The sequence below is a fragment of the Salvelinus alpinus genome, chromosome 8, assembly GCF_045679555.1.
Source record: "Salvelinus alpinus chromosome 8, SLU_Salpinus.1, whole genome shotgun sequence".
NCBI lineage: Eukaryota > Metazoa > Chordata > Actinopteri > Salmoniformes > Salmonidae > Salvelinus > Salvelinus alpinus.
The window spans coordinates 41,488,419-41,512,264 of record NC_092093.1 but is presented as its reverse complement, the minus strand read 5'-3'; the positions used below and the strand labels follow the sequence as shown (position 1 = coordinate 41,512,264).

The window sequence follows — 23,846 nt, the reverse complement described above, 5'->3', positions numbered from 1 at the left end:
GACAGCCGAATAACCCTTTTAGCCTCTAGATAGCACAAAGAGTGTATGTGTGGTACAGATGACTTTTCCAATGTGCAAACTCGGTTTTAAGTTCAATACAGTGTCCCAGTTCAATTCAATTATGTTATTTTTAATTGCAACGGCAGCTTCAGGTTTAGTGCACGCTGTCATGAGAGTTCACACCCATCGCATTTATCAACAGCCGATATCTGTGCGAGGTAGGTTGCCCTTATACACAGATCTAGGATCAGATGATCTTTTCCCCAATCTTCATCTAAACCATAAGGGATTGAAAACATATCCAACCTTGTATCAGTGGATAGTGGCAATTTAAGTCTAATCTTATAGTATGTTTGCGGTGAGAAATGATGATGGATGAGGTCGATCAGTCGATTAATCATTGATATCTAATGAATCCTCAGGGCAAGAAACTTTACGTTAAAATGGCACCCTATTTCTTATATAGTTGGCTACTTTTAACAGAGCCCTATGGGCCCTGGTCAGAAGTATTGCACTACATAGGGAATAGGGTGCTAATTTTGGAGGCAACCATATCCAGAAGCCACTTGCCAGATGTTCTTAGATCTTCAAAGGGAGTGCGTGAGAATGAGAGGGGACAGTGTTTAAAAAATAAAGTCTCATTTTTATGTCGTCCATGAAGTGCGTTCAGACCCTGGCTCTTTCTTAATTGCATGAAAAATGTTTCCTCAACTCGCCTCCTGTCCTTCATTGCGCTGATCTAAAAGGACTGACGACAGTAGGTGAGACTAATGATGAGCTTCTAGCATTTTCTTTTCACCTGTCAAGTCTTTTCAAATCAATGCAGATGAAGTGAAAGTGACAGATAGAAGACAGATTTTTAAGCAATTGAGATAGAGCACTTATCCAATTGACTGACTGGTATGTTCTACTCTCCTCCCTTACTAGCACTCCCCCTAGTGGTAGCTCACCGCAGGTCCACCCCCATGCATCTTCAGGGCAGGAACTGAAGCCACCATCACCACCACGTCAGGATGCAGGCCCGAAGAGCGACACTTGATGTCGAAGAACTTCTCCATGCCTAATTCAGCACCTCCTTCTGCCTCGGTGACTGGGGGGAAGTTTTATTTGTGCGTGTGTGTGTGTGTGTGTGTGTGTGTGTGTGTGTGTGTGTGTGTGTGTGTGTGTGTGTGTGTGTGTGTGTGTGTGTGTGTGTGTGTGTGTGTGTGTGTGTGTGTGTGTGTGATGTTACATTGGTAAGGGGATGTAGGGTGAAGAGAGGTGAGACACAAACAGCAGAATCATTATATATTCATAAGTATATGTGACATTTATGTAACATTACAAAAATTGATTATTTTATTGAACAGAAACAAAACCCTGGTCTAATATCCTTTCACTTTACTTTTTCAAACTGACTTTTCTAAACTTTCCCTCTATAATCAGATCTTATGACTTTGTGTCTATGCCAGCTAGTGACCATTCTGCAGAGCTGCCTCCCGTAAACGAGTCATCCCATTTCATGTAAAAAATCACACAAAGTGCATACTAAAGTGCATGATACAGTTAGTGTGTCATATGTGTTAAAGGCCCAATGCAGCTGTTTTTATCTCACTATCATATCTGGGTAACAGTATCTTACTGTAATAGCGATCCATTAAAACTGTCAAAAATAAACAAAAATAGATTAATCGCCCCAAGAACTTTCTCAAGCAATATTTTTGCTAGGACTGTATGGGAGTGAGGGGTCTCATTGGAGGGGCCTAATGCGAGGGATATGTACGCTGAAAACGAGCTGTTATTGGAAGAGAGGCTTGGAACTGTTGATGTCACCAAGCAAGCCAAAACTCCACCCATTCAAAACCCGCTGATTTAGAAGGTCCTGTGTAAAATTACATTTTCAACCATCAGGAAGTAAAACTTTTATTTACACTTTTACAGTGTTTAGTTTCATCACCTGTTTTACAATATGATACAAAACACAGGAAAAACAATCATTTTGGCTGCACTAGGCTTTTAACAGCATTTTACTTACCCACAAACCCCTCTGGGCCCACCAGCTTTAAGGCGATCTGGTCAGCCAGGATGGACGAGTTGCCCTGGGCAATATCTGACAATGGACAGGTGTGGACAAACACAGGTGTCCCCTAGAGAGAGAGATAGATAGAGAGAGGGGGGGGGGGGGGGTGGAGAAGGGAAAGAGAGTCAACAGTAAAAAACCTAAGACACAGAACCTAACCCTCAATCATTTAGCAACAACAATATTAAGAATTTATGAAGCAATTGATATCTGGGCCTCACGGCTGTATGCTCTCCCTCTATCCTTTCCTCTGTCGCTCCCTCTATCCTCCCCCTTCCTTTGTCTGTGTCCTACGTGCTTGGCTGATTTCAAGGTTTTACTGCTAACCAACAAAGCATTACATGGGCTTGCTCCTACCTATCTTTCCGATTTGGTCCTGCCGTACATACCTACATGTACGCTACGGTCACAAGACGCAGGCCTCCTAATTGTCCCTAGAATTTCTAAGCAAACAGCTGGAGGCAGGGCTTTCTCCTACAGATCTCAATTTTTATGGAATGGTCTGCCTACCCATGTGAGAGACGCAGACTCGGTCTCAACTTTTAAGTCTTTACTGAAGACTCATCTCTTCAGTGGGTCATATGATTGAGTGTAGTCTGGCCCAGGAGTGTGAAGGTGAACGGAAAGGCTCTGTAGCAACGAACCGCCCTTGCTGTCTCTGCCTGGCCAGTTCCCCTCTCTCCACTGGGATTCTCTGCCTCTAACCCTATTACAGGGGCTGAGTCACTGGCTTACTGGTGCTCTTTCATGCCGTCCCTAGGAGGGGTGCGTCACTTGAGTGGGTTGAGTGGGTTGAGTCACTGACGTGATCTTCCTGTCTCTGCCCCCCCTTGGGTTGTGCCGTGACGGAGAACTTTGTGGGCTATACTCGGCCTTGTCTCAGGATGGTAAGTTGGTGTTTGAAGATATCCCTCTTGTGGTGTGGGGGCTGTGCTTTGGCAAAGTGGGTGGGGTTATATCCTTCCTGTTTGGCCCTGTCCGGGGGTATCATCGGATGGGGCCACAGTGTCTCCTGACCACTCCTGTCTCAGCCTCCAGTATTTATGCTGCAGTAGTTTATGTGTCAGGGGGCTAGGGTCAGTTTGTTATATCTGGAGTACTTCTCCTGTCTTATCCGGTGTCCTGTGTGAATTTAGGTATGCTCTCTCTAATTCTCTCTTTCTCTCTTTCTTTCTCTCTCTCAGAGAACCTGAGCCCTAGGACCATGCCTCGGGACTACCTGGCATGATGACTCCTTGCTGTTTCAACTGTTCTATGGAACCCTGACCTGTTCACCGGACGTGCTACCTGTCCCAGACCTGCTGTTTTCAACTCTCTAGAGACCGCAGGAGCGGTAGAGATACTCTTAATGATCGGCTATGAAAGGCCAACTGACATTTACTCCTAAGGTGCTGACTTGCTGCACCCTCGACAACTACTGTGATTATTATTATTTGACCATGCTGGTCATTTATGAACATTTGAACATCTTGGTCATGTTCTGTTATACTCTCCACCCGGCACAGCCAGAAGAGGACTGGCCACCCCTCATAGCCTGGTTCCTCTCTAGGTTTCTTCCTTTAGAAAGGTTTTGGCCTTTCTAGGGAGTTTTTCCTAGCCACCGTGCTTCTACACCTGCATTGCTTGCTGTTTGGGGTTTTAGGCTGGGTTTTTGTACAGCACTTTGAGATATCAGCTGATGTAAGAAGGGCTATATAAATACATTTGATTTGATTTGTCAGACAAACATACAGTTGCCTGGTGGATATATACAGTACCAGTCAAAATTTTTGACACACCTACTCATTCAAGGGTTTCTTTATTTTTACTATTTTCTACATTGTAGAATAAAAGTTAAGACATCCAAACTATGAAATAACACATATGGAATAAAAAAGTGTTAAACAAATCAAAATATATTTTATATTTGCGACTTTTCAAAGGAGCCAATTTTTGCCTTGATGACAGCTTTGCACATGCTTGGCATTCTCTCAACCAGCTTCACCTGGAATGCTTTTCCAACAATCTTGAAGGAGTTCCCACATATGCTGAGCACTTGTTGGCTGCTTTTCCTTCACTCTGCAGTCCAACTCATCCCAAACCATCTCAATTGGGTTGAGGTTGGGTATTGTGGAGGCTAGGTCATCTGATGCAGCACTCCATCACTCTCCTTCTTGGTCAAATAGCCCTTACACAGCCTGGAGGTGTGCTGGGTCAGTGTCCTGTTGAAAAAAATTATAGTCCCACTAAGAGCAAACCAGATGGGATGGCGTATTGTTGTAGAATGCTGTGGTAGCCATGCTGGTTAAGTGTGCCTTGATATCTAAATAAATCACTGACAGTGTCACCAGCAAAGCAGCCGCACACCATCACACCTCATCCTCCATGCTTCACGGTGGGAACCACAAATGCGGAGATCATTCATTCACCTACTCTGCGTCTCACAAAGACACGGCGGTTGAAACCAAAAATCTAAAATTTGGACTCATCAGGCCAAAGGACAGATTTCCACCGGTCTAATGTACATTGTTTGTGTATCTTGGCCCAAGCAAGTCTCTTCTTCTTATTGGTGTTCTTTAGTAGTGGTTTCTTTGCAGCAATTCAACCATGAACTCCTGATTCACGCAGTCTCCTCTGAACAGTTGATGTTGAGATGTGTCTGTTTCTTGAACTCTGTGAAGCATTTATTTGGGCTGCAATTTCTGAGGCTGGTAACTCTAATGAACTTATCCTCTGCAGCAGAGGTCACTCTGGGTCTTCCTTTTCTTGTGGCGGTCCTCGTGAGAGCCAGTTTCATCATAGGGCATGATGGTTTTTGTAACTGCACTTGAAGAAACTTTCAAAGTTCTTGACATTTTCCGCATTGACTGACCTTCATGTCTTAAAGTAATGATGGACTGTTGTTTCTCTTTGCTTATTTGAGCTGTTCTTGCCATAATATTTTGACGTGGTCTTCTATATATCACCCCTACCTTTTCACAACACAGCTGATTGGCTCAAATGCATTAAGAAGGAAATACATTTCACAAATTAACTTTTAAAAATGCACACCTGTTCATCGAAATGCATTCCAGATGACTACCTCATGAAGCTGGTTGAGAGAATAGCAAGAGTGTGCAAAGCTGTAATCAAGGCAAAGGGTGACTACTTTAAATAATCTCAAATATATTTTGATTTGTTTAACACTTTTTCGTAGTTTAGATGTCTTCACTATTATAGTACAATGTAGAAAATAATCCAAATAAAGAAAAACCCATGAATTAGTATTTTATTAAATGTTTTACCTTTATTTAACTTGGCAAGTCAGTTAAGAACAAATTCTTATTTACAATGATATCCTACACAAACCAAACCCGGATGACGCTGGTCCAATTGTGCGCCGCCCTATGGGACTCCCAATCACGGCTGGTTGTGATACAGCCTGGATTCAAACCAGGGTGTCTCAAGTGACTCCTCTAGCACTGAGATGCAGTGCCTTAGACCGCTGTGCCACTCGGGAGCCCAAGTAGGTGGGTCCAAAGTGAAGCGCTGAGCCGAAACTCTGACGTCATCTATAGCATGTTACTGTATAGCCACTGCATTCCAATTTAGCCATTTATCAGTGCCCAAATCTGTCATTTTGAACCCGTATATGGGTACGAGTGTAAAGTACTACGATACTCTTTAAAGAGGTATAGATTCAGATGTTTTCGGGGGGACTCCACTGTCCTGACATTAAGGGAAAACTTGTTCCACCATTGGGGTGCACACACACACACACACACACAAAAGACTTAAGGGTCTAATACGAAATATGAATCATACATTAATCTCATAGATCGGTCTGGGTGTCTGGGTCTCTCACCTCCATGGTCTGCATTAGACTGGGCTTCACAGCATCTCTCATCAACGTGGCCAACACTCCACTAATACCCTGTTGGATGAACACAGCAAGAGACTAATAACATGTTATTCACTCGGAAACAATAACAATAGCACTCGCTCCTGTTGCACACCATGATTGGAAATTATATAGAACAAGCGCCATAAGTGGACACATGTTCGTCCGCAAATCATTATTTGCACACTTGCTAACGCATATCGTAAACGCTTTCTCTTCTTTTCAAATACACATGTACACACACACACACACACACACCACACACACACTCTGACCATGTCCTCTGTTGTGACTGGCTTCCCCTTGCGGCTGTAGGCCACCACCATCCTGGCCAGGCGGCGCGTCATGTCTCCCAGACTGGTACTGAGGGCCAACACCGCCATCATCTCACTGGCCACAGATCCACTCAGCTGTTTGGAACAAGTTTATTAGATAGAACCTTAAAAATATACCTATTGGCCTACCTACCCGCAGAGAGGTAAGGTATGTGTATACCTTACCTACCAAGGCAGCAGCTTCTCTTCCTGGAGTCCAGCAAAATTAAGGAAGATATACAATTCTAAAAACATTACAATACATTCAACACAGAATTCACAACACACTAAGTGTGTGCCGTCAGGCGACTACTCCACTACCACATATCTACAACGCAAAATCCATGTGTACGTGTGTGTATAGTGAGTATGTTATCATGTGTGTGCATAGTGAGTATGTTATCATGCGTATGTTATCATGCATTTGTGCCTATGTTTGTGTTTCTTCACAGTCTCCGCTGTTCCATATGGTGTATTTTTATTGTGAAGAGACCTCCGGGGGCATGTCTTGTGGGGTATGGGTGTCCGAGCTGCGTGCTAGTAGTTTAAACAAACATCTCGGTATGTTCAGCTTGTTCACCCCTTACAAAAACAAGTAACGAGGAAGTCAATCTCTCTTCCACTTTGAGCCATGAGAAATTGACTTGCATGTCATTAATGTTAGCTCTCCATGTACTTTCAAGGGCCAGCCATGCTGCCCTGTTCAGAGCCAACTGCAATTTTCCCAAGTCCCTCTTTGTGGCACCTGACCACACGACTGAACAGTAGTCCAGGTGCGACAAATCCAGGGCCTGTAGGACCTGCCTTGTTGATAGTGTTGTTAATAAGGCAGAACAGCGCTTTATTATGGACAGACTTCTCCCCATCTTAGCTACTGTTGTATCAATATGTTTTGACCATGACAGTTTACATTCCAGGGTTACTCCATGCAGTTTAGTCATCTCAACTTGCTCAATTTCCACGTTATTCATTATGAGATGTAGTTGAGGTTTAGGATTTAGTGAATGATTTGTCCCAAATACAATGCTTTTAGTTTTAGAAATACTTAGGACTAACTTATTTCTTGCTACCCATTCCGAAACTAACTGCAGCTCTTTGTTAAGTGTTGCAGTCATTTCAGTCGCTGTAGTATCTGATGTGTATAGTGTTGAGTCATCCGCATACATAGACACTCTGGCCTTACTCCAAGCCAGTGGCATGCCGTTAGTAAAGATTGAAAAAAGCAAAGGGCCTAAACAGTTACCCTGGGGAATTCCTGCTTCTACCTGGATTATGTTTGAGAGGCTTCCAATAAAGAACACCCTCTGTGTTCTGTTAGACAGGTAACTCTTTATCCACATTATAGCAGGGGGTGTAAAACCGTAACACATATGTTTTTCCAGCAGCAGACTATGATTGATAATGTAAAAGCTGCAATGAAGTCTAACAAGACAGCCCCCACAATAATTCGATCATCAATTTCTCTTAGCCAATCGTCAGTCATTTGTGTAAGTGCCTGTAACGGCAGCCTTCCCTCTCTTCACTAGAAGAGAGAGTATAGCAGGGATCGGACCAACACGCAGCGTAGCCAGTGCTCAACATGTTTAATAACACTAATAAACAGTGAACACTTAACACTTAAATAACAAAATAACAAAATGTGGCAGCTCATGACTGAGTGGCAGCTCATGACTGAGTGGCAGCTCATGACTGAGTGGCAGCTCATGACTGAGTGGCAGCTCATGACTGTAGGGCAGCTCATGACTGTAGGGTAGCTCATGACTGTAGGGCAGCTCATGACTGGAAGGCAGCTCATGACTGGAGGGCAGCTCATGACTGGAGTGCAGCTCATGACTGGAGTGCAGCTCATGACTGGAAGGCAGCTCATGACTGGAAGGCAGCTCATGACTGGCTGGCGGCTCTGGCAGCTCCTGACTGGCTGGCGGCTCTGGCAGCTCCTGACTGGCTGGCGGCTCTGGCAGCTCCTGACTGGCTGGCGGCTCTGGCGGCTCCTGACTGACGGACGGCTCTAGCGGCTCCTGATTGACGGACGGCTCTAATGGCTCGGGACAGACGGGCGGCTCTGAAGGCTCGTGGCAGACGGATGGCTCAGATGGCGCTGGGCAGACGGATGGCTCAGACGGCGCTGGGCAGACAGATGGCTCAGACGGCGCTGGGCAGACAGATGGCTCAGACGGCGCTGGGCAGACAGATGGCTCAGACGGCGCTGGGCAGACAGATGGCTCAGACGGCGCTGGGCAGACGGATGGCTCAGATGGTGCTGGGCAGGCAGGCAGCTCAGACGGTGCTGGGCAGACGAGCAGTGCAGGCAGCTCTGGGCAGACGGCCGACTCTGACCTGCTGAGGCGCACAGTAGGCCTGGTGCGTGGTGCCGGAACTGGTGGTACCGGACTGGAGACACGCACCTTAAGGCTAGTACGGGGAGCAGGAACAGGGCACACTGGACTCTCAAAGCGCACTATAGGCCTGGTGCGTGGTACCGGCACTGGTGGTACCGGGCTGAGGGCACGCACCTCAGGGTGGGTGCGGGGAGAAGAAACAGTGCGTACAGGGCTCTGGAGACGCACAGGAGGCTTGATGCGTGGTGCCGGAACTGGAGGTACTGGGCTGGAGACACGCACCACAGGGAGAGTGCGTGGAGGAGGAACAGGGCTCTGGAGACACACTGGAAGCCTGGTGCGTGGTGTAGGCACGGGTGGTACTGGGCTGGGGCGGGAAGGTGGCGCCGGATATACCGGACCGTGCAGGCGTACTGGCTCCCTTGAGCACCGAGCCTGCCCAACTTTACCTGGTTGAATGCTCCCCGTAGCCCGTCCAGTGCGGGGAGGTGGAATAACCCGCACTGGGCTGTGTTGGCGAACCGGGGACACCATGCGTAAGGTTGGTGCCATGTACACCGGCCCGAGGAGACGTACTGGAGGCCAGATATGTAGAGCCGGCTTCATGGCACTTGGCTCAATGCTCAATCTAGCCCGGCCAGTGCGGGGAGGTGGAATAACCCGCACCGGGCTATGCACACGTACAGGAGACACCGTGCGCTCTTCCGCATAACACGGTGTCTGCCCGTACTCCTGCTCTCCACGGTAAGCATGGGAAGTGGGCGCAGGTCTCCTACCTGACTTCGCCACACTATCCTTTAGCCCCCCCCCCCCCCCCAATAAATTTTTGGGGTTTCTTCACGGGCTTCTTACCGCGTCGTCGTGCTAACCTCATTCGCCGGTATCCCTCTGCACATTGCTCCATCGAATCCCACGCGGGCTCCGGCACTCTCCCTGGGTCAACCGACCACCTGTCTATTTCCTCCCAAGTGGTGTAACCCAGATCCGGCTCCTGCTGCCGAGCTAGCTCCTCGAAACGCCGCTTCTCTGCTTTTGCTGCCTCCAGCTCTGCTTTGGGGCGGCGATACACCTCTGGCTCTGCCCAGGGTCCTTTTCCGTCCAGCTCGTCCTCCCATGTCCATTTCTCCTGGTCCCGCTGCTGCTGCTGCCGCTGCTGCCCGTTGCTACGTTGCTTGGTCCGAGATTGGTGGGTGGTTCTGTAACGGCAGCCTTCCCTCTCTTCACTAGAAGAGAGAGTGTAGCAGGGATCGGACCAACACGCAGCGTAGCCAGTGCTCAACATGTTTAATAACACTAATAAACAGTGAACACTTAACAAATAACAAAATAACAAAATGTGGCAAACCGATAACAGTCCTATCTGGTGCAGAACACAAACACAGAGACAGGAAACAACCACCCACAATCCCCAACACAAAACAAGCCACCTATATATGATTCTCAATCAGGGACAACGATTGACAGCTGCCTCTGATTGAGAACCATATTAGGCTGGACACAGAAACAGACGAACTAGACACACAACATAGAATTCCCACCCAGCTCACGTCCTGACCAACACTAAACAAGCAAAACACATAAGAACTCTGGTCAGGACGTTACAGTGCCGTGCTTGTTGAGTGTTCTTCCCTATATGCGTGCTGAAAGTCTGTTGTCAATTTGTTTACTGTGAAATAGCATTGTATCTGGTCAAACACATTTTTTCCCCCAATTTATCTCCAAATCCATTGATCTTTAGTCAATCATGCTTATTCACAGTTGTTTTAAGAGACATTCAGTATCTCTGTGTGTTACATTCAAAATGTCACGGTATACAGTCGCTGATGGAAGAATACTTGTGAATGGATGTTAATGAGGGAATAATTAGTACTCATGTAGCCTGGTCCCAGATCTGTTTGTGCGTTCTTGTCAACTCTTATCATCATTGTCACGCAAATGATCAAACAATAGGAGTTGCCAAGACAATATAAACAGATGTGGGACCAGGCTACACCTCATGATAAGTGACATACCGTCTTGGTCTCTGGATCAATGTCCAAACGGATAAATCGGTGTATCTCCTCTGGTTTCAGGGTTTCTGGTTTCTCTATACCCAGTCTCTACAAACACATCACAAGGCAAACAATCATCTGCAAGAATGACAAGACCCCCTCCCCCCTCCCCCAACAAAAAGAATGAGCCCTTTAAACATGTCCCCCCACGGCCCATTTGTGGGCTGCTATTCGATTTAAACCCTACATTAAACCCTACATTCGAAGTAAACTCTTTACATTAAACTTGTACATTCACTATTCCTTCGTTGTTTTTTCGACAATGGTCTACACCCTTGACATTTTCTGTAAGGCACTTACAGTATTTTTCTTTACAGAGATGGCCCCTTACGCAAATTTGCTTTGAGATGTCTGCTTTGAAACAATACTTTGTAATAACCACATCAATAAAGAGAGGAAGATGTTCCACTTGCCTTCAGCCTATTGAGTTGGGACAGGGAGAACTTCCTGTGACCGTCCCTCAGTGGCACCAGCCAATCAAAGAGAGCCTGTACGGGCAGGGTCAAATTAAAATCGCACCCTGTCACGAATTACACACAACTTGATTAACAGCCATTCCTCCTCCAATATATTTTGGTTTTACAATATGCTACTCATCTTGTATCTACAGTGCCTTCAGTATGTATTCACACCCCTGGACTTTTTCCACAATTTGTTTGGCGGCGTGAAGTGAAGGAGGCTTTGTTGCGAAATAGGAAGCCGAATCTAGATTTAATTTTGGATTGGAGATGCTTAATATGAGTCTGGAAGGAGAGTTTACAGTCTAGCCAGACAAATAAAATAAAATACATTTGGTTAGCAGATGTTAATGTGAGTGTAACGAAATGCTTCTAGTTCCGACCATGCAGTAATATCTAACAAGTAATCTAACAATTTCACAACAACTACCTTATACACAGAAGTGTAAAGGAATGAATAAGAATATGTACATAAAAATCTATGGATGAGCGATGGCCGATCGGCATAGGCAGGATGCAGTAGATGGTATAGAGTACACTATATACATATGAGATGAGTAATGTAGGGTATGTAAACATTATATAAAGTGACATTGTTTAAAGTGGCTAGTGATACATTTATTACATCCAATTTTTAATTATTAAAGTGGCTAGAGATTTGAGTCAGTATGTTGGCAGCAGCCACTCAATGTTAGTGATGGCTGTTTAACAGTCTGATGGCCTTGAGATAGAAGCTGTTTTTAAGCCTCTCGGTCCCAGCTTTGATGCACCTGTACTGACCTCGCCTTCTGGATGATAGCGGGGTGAACAGGCAGTGGCTCGGGTGGTTGTTGTCCTTGATGATCTTTTTGGCCTTCCTGTAACATCCGGTGCTGTAGGTGTCCTGGAGGGCAGGTAATTTGCCCCCGGTGATGCGTTGTGCAGACTTCACTACCCTCTGGAGAGCCTTACGGTTGTGGGCGGAGCAGTTGCCGTACCAGGCGGTAATACAGCCTGACAGGATGCTCTTGATTGTGCATCTGTAGAAGTTTGTGAGTGTTTTTGGTGACAAGCCGAATTTCTTCAGCTTCCTGAGGTTGAAGAGGCGCTGCAGCATCTAGGTATTTGTAGTTGTCCACATATTCTAAGTCAGAACCGTCCAGAGTAGTGATGCTAGTCGGGCGGGCAGTGATTGGTTGAAGAGCATGCATTTAGTTTTACTAGCGTTTAAGAGCATTTAGAGGCCACGGAAGGAATGTTGTATGGCATTGAAGCTTGTTTGGAGGTTTGTTAACACAGTGTCCAAAGAAGGGCCAGATGTATACAGAATGGTGTCGTCTGTGTAGAGGTGGATCAGGGAATCACCCGCAGCAAGAGCAACATCGTTGATATAATGTCAAAGTGGATTTTCGTTTTTTGAATTTTGTACAAATTAATAATTCATTAAAACTGAAATGTCTTGAGTCAATAAGTATTTAACCCCTTTGTTATGGCATGCCTAAATAAGTACAGCAGTAAAAATGTGCTTAACAAGTCACATAATAAGATGTATGGACTCACTCTGTGTGCAGTATTAGTGGTAACATGATTTTTTAAAGACTACTCATCTCTGTACCACAAAGACCATGGAGGTTTTCCAAAGCCTCGCAAAACAGGGCACCTATTGGTAGATGGGTGAAAATAAAAAAAGCAGACTGAATATCTTGAGTATGGTGACGGTATCAATTACGCTTTGGATGGTGTATCAATACAATTCCTAACTCAGTTGCCAAAGACAAAGGACACCACTCGGGGATTTCACCATGAGGCCAATGGGGACTGTTAAATAGTTACAGAGTTTAATGGCTGTGAGAGGAGTAAACTGAGGATGGATCAACAACATTATAGTTACTCCACCTAACCTAAAGGACAGAGTGAAAAGAAGGAAGCCTGTACAGAATAACAGTCTTTCAAAACATGCATCCTGTTAGCAATAAGGCACTAAAGTAATGCTGCAAAAAATGTGGCAAAGAAATTGAGAGAATGCCAAGAGCGTGCAAAGCTGTCATATCAAGAAAACTAGGTGGTGACTAGCGTGACTAGGTGGTGTTCTAGGTCAATATTTCTATGTTGGTGTTTTGTATGGTTCCCAATTAGAGGCAGCTGGTATTCGTTGCCTCCAACTGGGGATCATATTTAGGTAGCCATTTTTCCCACCTGTGTTTGTGGGATATTGTTTGTGTTTGTGCTTGTAGCACCACTGAGGTTACGTTTCGTTGCTTGTTTATTGTTTTGTTTGAAAGTTTCACTCAAATAAAGACGTGGAACTCAACACACGCTGCGCCTTGGTCCCGTCTTTATTACGAACGTGACAGAATATCCCACAAAGCAAGGACCAAGCAGCGTGTGAAGGAGATAAAGGAGTCTTGGACCTGGGAAGAAATCATGGGAGGTTGTGAGACCCGTCCTTGGAAGGAGACACCAAGGAAGGTGGAAGGACAGCGACGACGCCGGGGACCACAGCCACAGACACCCCAAGATTTTTTGAGGGGGGCACATGGAGCTGGCGGCTGAGCAGCGGGAAGAGCCAGAGACCGTCAGGTAGGCGATGGAGAAGTTGGGAAAGAGAGAGAGGAGAGAAATGTTATGTAGGTGTGTTCTGCACGGCATCCGACCTGACGGGCCTGTCAGCAGTCTGGTGAGTCCTGTGCCAGCTCCCTGCACTCGCCCTGAAGTGCTTGTCACCAGTCCGGTGCCACCTGTGCCGGCTCCACGCACCAGGCCTCCAGTGCGCCTCCCCAATCCGGTACGTCCTGTGCCAACTCCCCGCACTCGCCCTGAAGTGCGTGTCACCAGTCCGGTGCGACCTGTGCCGGCTCCACGCACCAGGCCACCAGTGCGCCTCCCCAGTCCTGTACGTCCTGTGCCAGCTCCCCGCACTCTTCCTGAAGTGCGTGTCACCAGTCCGGTACCACCTGTGCCGGCTCCACGCACCAGGCCTCCAGTGCATCTCCCCAGCCCGGTATGTCCGGTGCCAGCTCCCCGCACCCGCCCTGAAGTGCGTGTCACCAGTCCGGTGCCACGTGTGCCTGCCCCATGCAACAGGTCTCTAGTGCGCCTCCCCAGTCCCGCTCTAGGCCGGAGCCTTCCTCTGCGCTGGTGCCCAGTCCAGGCATGGTGTCCAGTCCAGCTCCAGGGCAGGAGCCTTCCTCTGCGCCGATGCCCAGTCCAGGCACGGTGTCCAGTCCCGCTCCAGGGCAGGAGCCTTCCTCTGCGCCGGTGCCCAGTCCAGGTACGGCGTCCAACCCAGCTCCTAGGCCGGAGCCTTCCTCTGCGCCGATGCCCAGTCCAGGCACGGCGTCCAGTCCCGCTCCAAGGCCGGAGCCTTCCTCTGCGCCGATGCCCAGTCCAGGCACGGCGTCCAGTCCCGCTCCAAGGCCGGAGCCTTCCTCTGCGCCGGTGCCCAGTCCATGCACGGCGTTCAGCCCAGCGCCATGGCCGGATCCGGGGTCTGGGCGGGGGCTACGACCTGCACCGGAGCCGCCACCGACACTAGTCATCCCCCCTACCCCCCCATTTGGTTTCAGGTTTTGCGGCCGGAGTCCGTATCTTTGTGGGGGGGGGGGGGGGTACTGTCCCGCCCTGATCATAGAGAGCCCTTGGTTCTTTATGGTGTAGTAGGTGTTCTAGTTCAATATTTCTATGTTGGTGTTTTGTATGGTTCCCAATTAGAGGCAGCTGGTATTCGTTGCCTCCAACTGGGGATCATATTTAGGTAGCCATTTTTCCCACCTGTGTTTGTGGGATATTGTTTGTGTTTGTGCTTGTAGCACCACTGAGGTTACGCTTCGTTGCTTGTTTATTGTTTTGTTTGAAAGTTTCACTCAAATAAAGATGTGTAACTCAACACACGCTGCGCCTTGGTCCCGTCCTTATTACGAACGTGACAGGAAAAGGGTGGCTACTTTGAAGAATCTCAAATATAAAATATATTTTGATTTGTTTAATACTTTTTTGGTGCACCACATGATTCCATATGTGTTATTTCATAGTTTTAATGTCTTCACTATTATTCTACAATGTAGAAAAGAGTAAAAATAAAGAAAAACCCTGGAATGAGTAGGTGTGTCCAAACTTTTGACTGGTACTGTAAATTGGTTTGAAAATCTATGGCAAGACTTGAAAATGGCTATCTGGCAATGATCAACAACCAATTTGACAGAGCTTGAAGAATTTTTATTAGAATAATGGGCAAATATTGTACAATCCAGGTATGCAAAGCTCTTAGAGACTTACCCAAAAACACTCACAGCTGTAATAGCTGCAAAAGGAGATTCTAACATGTATTGACTCAGGGGGTTGAATACTTATCTAATCAAGATGTATTTTTCATTAAATTGTTTTCCACTTTCACATGACATATTGTGTGTGGATCATTGACAAAAAAAGCATAATTAAATAGATTTTAATCCCACGTTGTAACATAACAAAAGGTGTAAAAAGTCAAGAGGTGTGAATACTTTTTGAAGACAATTCTATATTAAAATAAAACATTCTATAATGAATCCCTTTCGTTTTTAGTGTGAGTAATGTAAAGGAGCACTTTTACATGCCATTTTAAATCATGCCGTTTTGCAAGTTTTCCCTTTTGAAGTAACAGAAAGCACACATACCACATCATTTCCTAGTAAACAAAGTAAAGAACAATTGAAATAGGATTTTTGAAATAGAGAGACCAAATAATATCGGGACTAACATGATGTTTTTTTATTACCTTATCTGACTGTGTTGACTCGGATAACACGCGTGCATTGACGGTGTCCACCACCAGGCTACTGGCTGCCATGACAGCTTGTGTGTCACTGCTGAGGTGGAGACTGACCTGGAATCAGTGAGGTAGAACAGATTAAAAAGACTGCACTCAAATGTGAACATAGATGTATCTAAAGGAGGAAGTGCTTACCTCTTCCATAGGAATGACCTGGGAATAACCACCTCCAACAGCACCACCTACATAGAAGTTATAATCAAAGTACATGTTATAATTGTTTAAACATGTGTGTATAACTGTCTTTACAAATAATGGAGTAATTATTAATAAATCATTAACAAACTATTTACATATCCATAAATAATGATTTATGACAAGGGGTATACAGAGTACATTTTGAGGGCCGAAACTAAACATGCAAACACGTGGTTCACTTTAAGTTTTGCATAAATAATGTGCTTTTTATATGTGGAAGATTTGTGCATGTGTATGAGACTACACAACAACAACTGAGTATGCTTTCTTGTGATTATTTTGATTCGTCAGTTAAAGGCTTGTGATTTGTCAGATAAATTAGTTGGATCGATATATTTCTTAAAACAAATTAACAACTGGGTAATCCAGTGGCAAAATAATTTCAAAGACAGAAACACCAAGCAGTATGTTTAGTAAAAAAAACTCACCTTTGACCCCAAAGTCTGAGCCCCGGCTAGGTTGGCGCACACAGGCAAAACTGTTGACATGAAGGTGTGCCCCTAGGGCCTGTGCCAACCCCAGGGTGGTGGTTGTCGTTCCCTCACCCAGTGGCGTGGGTGTGATCCTGCCAGGCGGAAGTCAAAGGACTTACAGATACGATGCTGTGCCATTTGCCATAAAACATTTGCCATTTCCGGGCACAGAGGCCAGGGCATAATGACCTTTCCGTGCCAATGTTAATTGGTACACATACTGTGATGTGACCTAGAGTATTGCATACTGTCCCATTGGGCCCAGTCTTTCAAGTTTTACTACCCTTACCCTTACCCTGTGACCACCAAATATTTCCCATCAGGCTGTGTCTTGAGGCGGTTCAAGGCCTCCAGACGAACTTTGGCTCGGGTCGTCCCGTAGGGCTCCACCTCCTCTGAGAAGAGGCCAACCTCCCGGGCCAGACGGCCAATTGTCTTTGGCGTGAAGGAGTGTGCGATCGCGGTGTCACTGAAAAAGGTCACACTAGCTACAGCATGTAGAGAGCTTCTTTGATCTCATAAATGACATCATACTGATGTAGGCCTACAGTGATGCCAATTCTCCAAATTCTCTTTACTAATGTGGTTGTGTCCTTGTGGCCACTACTGTTAGGACTTGACCCTTAGTTATTGTCAAATTGGCTGACTGACTGACTAAATGGCTGACTGATCGATTCATCATTTAATTTACTGATTATCACGGGGTCACCTATATGAAACATAAATTCATTTGAGAGAAGCGTAAAAGGCACAACTGTGGATGGCAAGTCCTCTAAATTGTGTGAAGATGTAGCAAGGATATCAAGTCTATACCTGGGTTGAGGTTTCTGTGGCTTTAGCTTGGTGTAGGAAATGTTCCACTTTCCTGGCTGGTACGTCTTGAGAAAGCGCTTTGCACTCTCGACAGTGTTCTAGAGATTACAAAGAAAGAAAACACGAGATTAAATAGTTAACAGTTGTTGTTTTTATTTAATAGGGATAGCCCCCATTTTTTCAATTTTCGCCTAAATGACATACCCAAATCGAACTGCCTGTAGCTCAGGCCCTGAAGCAAGGATATGCATATTCTTGGTACCATTTGAAAGGAAACACTTTGAAGTTTGTGGAAATGTGAATTGAATGTAGGAGAATATAACACAATATATCTGGTTGAAGAACATACAAAGAAAAAAAACAACCAGTATTTTTTTACCACCATCTTTGAAATGCAAGAGAAAGGTCACTCTTATAGCCATCACTCTGGTTGTAATTCCGATAGTGTCCACAAGATGGCAGCAGTGTATGTGCAACGTTTCGGATGGATAACTTCAAGTATGACTGAACCTCAAAACTTTTAGTGTGAAGTCACCAGGTACATTTGGGCAAATCGCAAAGGAGACATTCACATTCATATTCCATTTTTATGCAAGAATATCGTCAGATCTGTATACTTGGACTTTGATTTAGCTTCCAAGTATTAGTAGCCGTGTTATAAGTTCCACATTTGCAACACAACCAGTTTTCATAACTACATAACTCTGAATATCCTTATAATTGTCCCAAATGAAAAGGCATGCTGTCGTACAAGGTTAAAAACTACATTTTACGACATATACATGATTTCCCATATACATGATACTCCCGTAAAGCCCAGCTCATTGGCTATCTAGCTAGCTTTGTTTGACCCCGATTGGTGCTTATTTGACAAAGATACAGTCGTTCAAGATATGGCCGCCGCATCACTGGGATGGCGCCATGAAGACGTCGCTCTCTGACCAAATATGGTGTCCTATAGGATATACTACACCCCTAATGAAATAATGAAGTCTTGTTAGCTTCTAGGATCTGTGAGGAATAGATTCGAAAGTGATTTGACTCATTCAAACAACGTTTAGGGTGAGATTTTCACAGATTCCTTTCTTTGCAAAATGAACAAGTGGAAATATAAAAATTAATTGTGCATGCTATATGGACCTTTTTAGGATATGACAAATGATTTTATCTAACAAAACAACACTTCATGTTATCTCTGGGACACTTTGGATGATAAATCAGAGCAATATTTCAGAATGTAATTACACATTTCACCTATCAAACCTATCACGATGAAAAAGCTGTTTTGTTGTTAGGCGCTCTCCTCAAACAACGGCATGGCATTTTTTCGCAGTAATAGCTACTGTAAATTGGACAGTGCAGTTATATTAACAAGAATTTAAGCTTTCAGCCGATATAAGACATTCCGCATTTACCGACATTTGTTGTTTATCAAAAAATCTGTGATCTTGACATAACACGCTGCGTGATTTACAACTGTCCCGTTGACAGGACGCCGGTCCTTAAGGTTAATTTAAAAAATCCCCAAAAGATAAACATCCTCATTTAAAACTACACAGAGAAAAAAGGGCTTTTTTTTGTAACTATAGGTGAACATTGAACATTATAGCGGTGTGATCTTGACATAACCATTACAACTGAATGAGAAAACAAGAATAAAAATACTCCCTCAAAAGCAATGGAGAAAGACAGCGATGTGTTCTAAAATGGCACCTTATTCACTATTTTGAGCACTACTTTTGACCTGGTCCCATAGGGATCTTTTCAAAAGTAGTGCCCCATATAGGGAATAGGGTGCCATTTGGGATGTCGCCAGTAAGTGCATAACTAGGGCCTCCATTTTAATTACATTAACCAATAATAGATTTACTTCTATGTTGTTGGCAACATGACACAAAAGAATAGCTACAAGCAGCCATGGCAGGGTCCAAGCCAAGATATTTATGTGGTAATGCCTATAAAATAGACTGGCAAGGACATGTACGAACAAAAAAAAGTAATATCTATTATTTTGTATTGATTTAGCATCTTTATCGTAGAGAGGAAACTAAAACAATTTAATCAGAAAGGTTCATTGTCCCCCTTGGCTCAAAATGAGTGTCTGTGCATTATAATATAGCCAAAATTTGTTTCAGATACATTTTTTGAAAACCAAACTTATATCTACACAATTGCAAAAAGCCAAAATAAGTCTGTTTGACGTTCATGTGGGAAAGTAAATTGAATGCACTTTTTAGCCCGAAAAACACTCAAAAGTAATATAATTGAATTCATGACAGCCTACCTCCATGAGCATAGCAACGGTCATTGGTCCCACTCCCCCGGGCACAGGGGTAATAAACCCAGCATTCTCCTTGGCAGAGGGGTAATGCACGTCCCCCACCACTCGCATCCCATTGGCTTTGCTGTCATCTGTGGGGGTCAAATGGTCAGGGTCAAAGTTCAAAAGGCTGAAGTCGAGGGTCAGTGAGAACCCAAGCAGTAGCCTGGCTACTGGACTTCCTACATTCAACATCATCACATCGTTACATTAGTGACAAGCTGACTAAAGCAGAAACAGACTACCACCAGACAAGGAAGACAAGCTTCGTTCTAAAAGTGTTAAATGGCTTCCTCTCCTCCTCTCCTCCTCTCCTGTTCTTCACCACCAATGATCGGTATGGACACTGGATGCTATTCAAGACTACTGGGATGTAGCCCATGGGTTGTGATTGAGAAAACAGTTGTTATACATACCTGGGATGTGGTTGATGCCACAGTCGATAACCACAGCGCCCTCCTTCAACCACTCGCCTTTCACCATCTCCGCCTTGCCTGCACCCACCACCAATATGTCTGCCCTTCCTACCTGGAAAAGGGTTCAAATGTCATACATTCACGTAGATTTTGACCTTTTAACTCTGTCTTATTGTTATAGGTTACATCTTTACATCTTATAAAATATGTTTTAACCAGGGGTTGGAACCGAAATTATTTTCCAACCGTTTTGCTCTGAACATAACCATTATTATTTTTGTTCTGTTCCACAGTTCAGACCAGCATGTCACGTGCCTGACCTTATTTCCTTTGTTTAGCCTTGTTTAGTTGGTCAGGATGTGAGCTGGGTGGGCATTCTATGTTATGTGTTTCTAGTTGGGTTCATTGCATTAGCCTGATATGGTTCTCAATCAGGGGCAGGTGTTTTACGTTTCCTCTGATTGAGAACCATATTAAGGTAGGCTGTTCTCACTGTTTGTTTGTGGGTGATTGTTGCTGTGTCTGTGTTTGTTCGCCACACGGTACAGTTTCGTTTCGTTTTGTTTCGTGTCCGTTCGTTCCTTCCTGTTCGTGCGTTCATGTTTATGTTCTCAAGTTCAGGTCTGTTCACGTCGTTTTGTTATTTTGTCAGTGTTCTGTTTAGTTGGATAATTCATTAAAATTCTACATCATGAACATTCACCACACTGTGCCTTGGTCCTCCTCTCTTCCACCGAAAGACGAGTGTTACACAGCAGTTCCACATTTAGCTCAATATTAAATCACTTCACCAATCAGTGTGGATAAAGCAGCTTCTATAGTTGTTTGCATTGGGCAGACAAGTTTAGGGCAAGAGATGCGACTGGAATTGTGGGGGGAGAGCGAGAGAGGGTGGAGAAGGAGGCTTGGTTTGAAGCATTGTGCATCTTGTTATGGTGTGCATTATCTGAAATAGGCTCGCAGAATTATACGTACGGAGGAGCCGCTTCTATGGAGGAATTTTGACTGTCTTTTAACTATCGAGTTTTGGCTTAACGTTGGACCAAAGCAAGCTAACAAGATTGTGTGTGTAAAGCGGCACCCAAATTAAAATAAAGACAGGTATTACCTTTTTGTAATTAATAAATCCAATAGGAAAAGTGTTAACTGTAGTATCCTTAACTAGAATTGAAAAAGTTAATCCATTCTTCTCTAATTACAAATCTCTCCATCACGTTTGTAAAGTGAGTAGGCTACAGTAGTCTATGCTACGGCGGGGGAGGGACAGGAATCCTACATACGCTCACACACTGGCAAAGCTGTTCAGCTGGTAGGCAGACACTGAAATAAGTTTCTGAGTGACAGAATGAGAGCTTTGCATAGGCTCTTTGTTGATTTTTTTTTTTTTTTTTTTTACTACAGCACAACGTATATATGGAGCATAATGTATTTACTGATTTATTCACGTTTTCAAGTTCTGGTGACAAATAATGCATTTAGATTCTTGCCTAGATTGTAATGGACACATACTGTATATATATATACAGTGGGGAGAACAAGTATTTGATACACTGCCGATTTTGCAGGTTTTCCTACTTACAAAGCATGTAGAGGTCTGTAATTTTTATCATAGGTACACTTCAACTATGAGAGACGGAATCTAAAACAAAAATCCAGAAAATCACATTGTATGATTTTTAAATAATTAATTTGCATTTTATTGCATGACATAAGTATTTGATACATCAGAAAAGCAGAACTTAATATTTGGTACAGAAACCTTTGTTTGCAATTACAGAGATCATACGTTTCCTGTAGTTCTTGACTAGGTTTGCACACACTGCAGCAGGGATTTTGGCCCACTCCTCCCTACAGATCTTCTCCAGATCCTTCAGGTTTCGGGGCTGTCGCTGGGCAATACGGACTTTCAGCTCCCTCCAAAGATTTTCTATTGGGTTCAGGTCTGGAGACTGGCTAGGCCACTCCAGGACCTTGAGATGCTTCTCACGGAGCCACTCCTTAGTTGCCATGGCTGTGTGTTTCGTGTCGTTGTCATGCTGGAAGACCCAGCCACGACCCATCTTCAATGCTCTTACTGAGGGAAGGAGGTTGTTGGCCAAGATCTCGCGATACATGGCCCCATCCATCCTCCCCTCAATACGGTGCAGTCGTCCTGTCCCCTTTGCAGAAAAGCATCCCCAAAGAATGATGTTTCCACCTCCATGCTTCACGGTTGGGATGGTGTTCTTGGGGTTGTACTCATACTTCTTCTTCCTCCAAACACGGCGAGTGGAGTTAGACCAAAAAGCTCTATTTTTGTCTCATCAGACCACATGACCTTCTCCCATTCCTCCTCTGGATCATCCAGATGGTCATTGGCAAACTTCAGACAGGCCTGGACATGCACTGGCTTAAGCAGGGGGACCTTGCGTGCGCTGCAGGATTTTAATCCATGACGGCGTAGTGTGTTACTAATGGTTTTCTTTGAGACTGTGGTCCCAGCTCTCTTCAGGTCATTGACCAGGTCCTGCCGTGTAGTTCTGGGCTGATCCCTCACCTTCCTCATGATCATTGATGCCCCACGAGGTGAAATCTTGCATGGAGCCCCAGACCGAGGGTGATTGACCGTCATCTTGAACTTCTTCCATTTTCTAATAATTGCGCCAACAGTTGTTTCCTTCTCACCAAGCTGCTTGCCTATTGTCCTGTAGCCCATCCCAGCCTTGTGCAGGTCTACAATTTTATCCCTGATGTCCTTACACAGCTCTCTGGTCTTGGCCATTGTGGAGAGGTTGGAATCTGTTTGATTGAGTGTGTGGACAGGTGTCTTTTATACAGGTAACGAGTTCAAACAGGTGCAGTTAATACAGGTAATGAGTGGAGAACAGGAGGGCTTCTTAAAGAAAAACTAACAGGTCTTTGAGAGCCGGAATTCTTACTGGTTGGTAGGTGTTCAAATACTTATGGCATGCAATAAAATGCAAATTAATTATTTAAAAATCATACAATGTGATTTTCTGGATTTTTGTTTTAGATTCCGTCTCTCACAGTTGAAGTGTACCTATGATAAAAATTACAGACCTCTACATGCTTTGTAAGTAGGAAAACCTGCAAAATCGGCAGTGTATCAAATACTTGTTCTCCCCACTGTATGTAAAGACAGGGTCTTTCCTGCTAGCTACAATCGGCTGAGATAATTGATGGGCTGGACATGCCGGGAGATGAGTTTAGATTGGTCTGCCATATAGCATGCTTCTGTCTATAATGTGAGCTGCTCAGAATGTGTTGATAGTCCTTTCTACTGTGGTGTCATTGAAAGATATAACATTAACCACTGAGAACTACAAAAGTTTCGCTACTTTTCTCAACAACATTGATGCCCTGAATTTAGCAGGCACTATCGACAAAAGCAGTTAGAAAAAGTGATGGGCCACTTTCTGCACACACCACTGTCAGTGTCAACCGGAGTGACTTAACACAACCATACATGTATGATCTGTGTAGTAATATAATTAGATTCAGAAATACATTTGCATTGCTAGTTATAGCCTAAGGTTAGCTAGCTAACATTGAACCCAGCTGTTAGCTTTAGCTACCTGCAGATTCATACTACAGCTATGACAATGTTTGTATTGGTAGTAGTATGAGTTGGGATTATTCTGGTTCATTGTTTAGCTAGCTACATGTCTAAACAAAAGACCACTTCTCTAGATGATTACATGACCCATCCAGTTAGCCAGGTGTGTCTGGGGGTGATTATGGCAATCTATTGTATTTCATT

General features: G+C 44.6%; 1 protein-coding gene across 5 annotated transcripts in view; it reads right to left on the bottom strand.

Moving 5' to 3' along the window:
- mthfd1a (methylenetetrahydrofolate dehydrogenase (NADP+ dependent) 1a, methenyltetrahydrofolate cyclohydrolase, formyltetrahydrofolate synthetase) overlaps nt 1–23,846 on the bottom strand; it is a 56,354-nt gene that overhangs the window by 17,318 nt on the left and 15,190 nt on the right. For all 5 annotated transcript variants that reach the window (XM_071413926.1, XM_071413927.1, XM_071413925.1 and 2 more), the window contains 13 exons: nt 20,087–20,198; nt 19,635–19,762; nt 17,351–17,448; nt 16,833–17,006; nt 16,493–16,629; nt 16,002–16,048; nt 15,813–15,920; nt 11,036–11,110; nt 10,584–10,670; nt 6,194–6,328; nt 5,883–5,951; nt 2,015–2,126; nt 951–1,090 (listed from right to left, as the gene is read on the bottom strand). In XM_071413926.1, the coding sequence (XP_071270027.1) occupies nt 951–1,090; nt 2,015–2,126; nt 5,883–5,951; nt 6,194–6,328; nt 10,584–10,670; nt 11,036–11,110; nt 15,813–15,920; nt 16,002–16,048; nt 16,493–16,629; nt 16,833–17,006; nt 17,351–17,448; nt 19,635–19,762; nt 20,087–20,198 (1,422 nt within the window). The remainder of the gene's footprint in view (nt 1–950; nt 1,091–2,014; nt 2,127–5,882; nt 5,952–6,193; nt 6,329–10,583; nt 10,671–11,035; nt 11,111–15,812; nt 15,921–16,001; nt 16,049–16,492; nt 16,630–16,832; nt 17,007–17,350; nt 17,449–19,634; nt 19,763–20,086; nt 20,199–23,846) is intronic.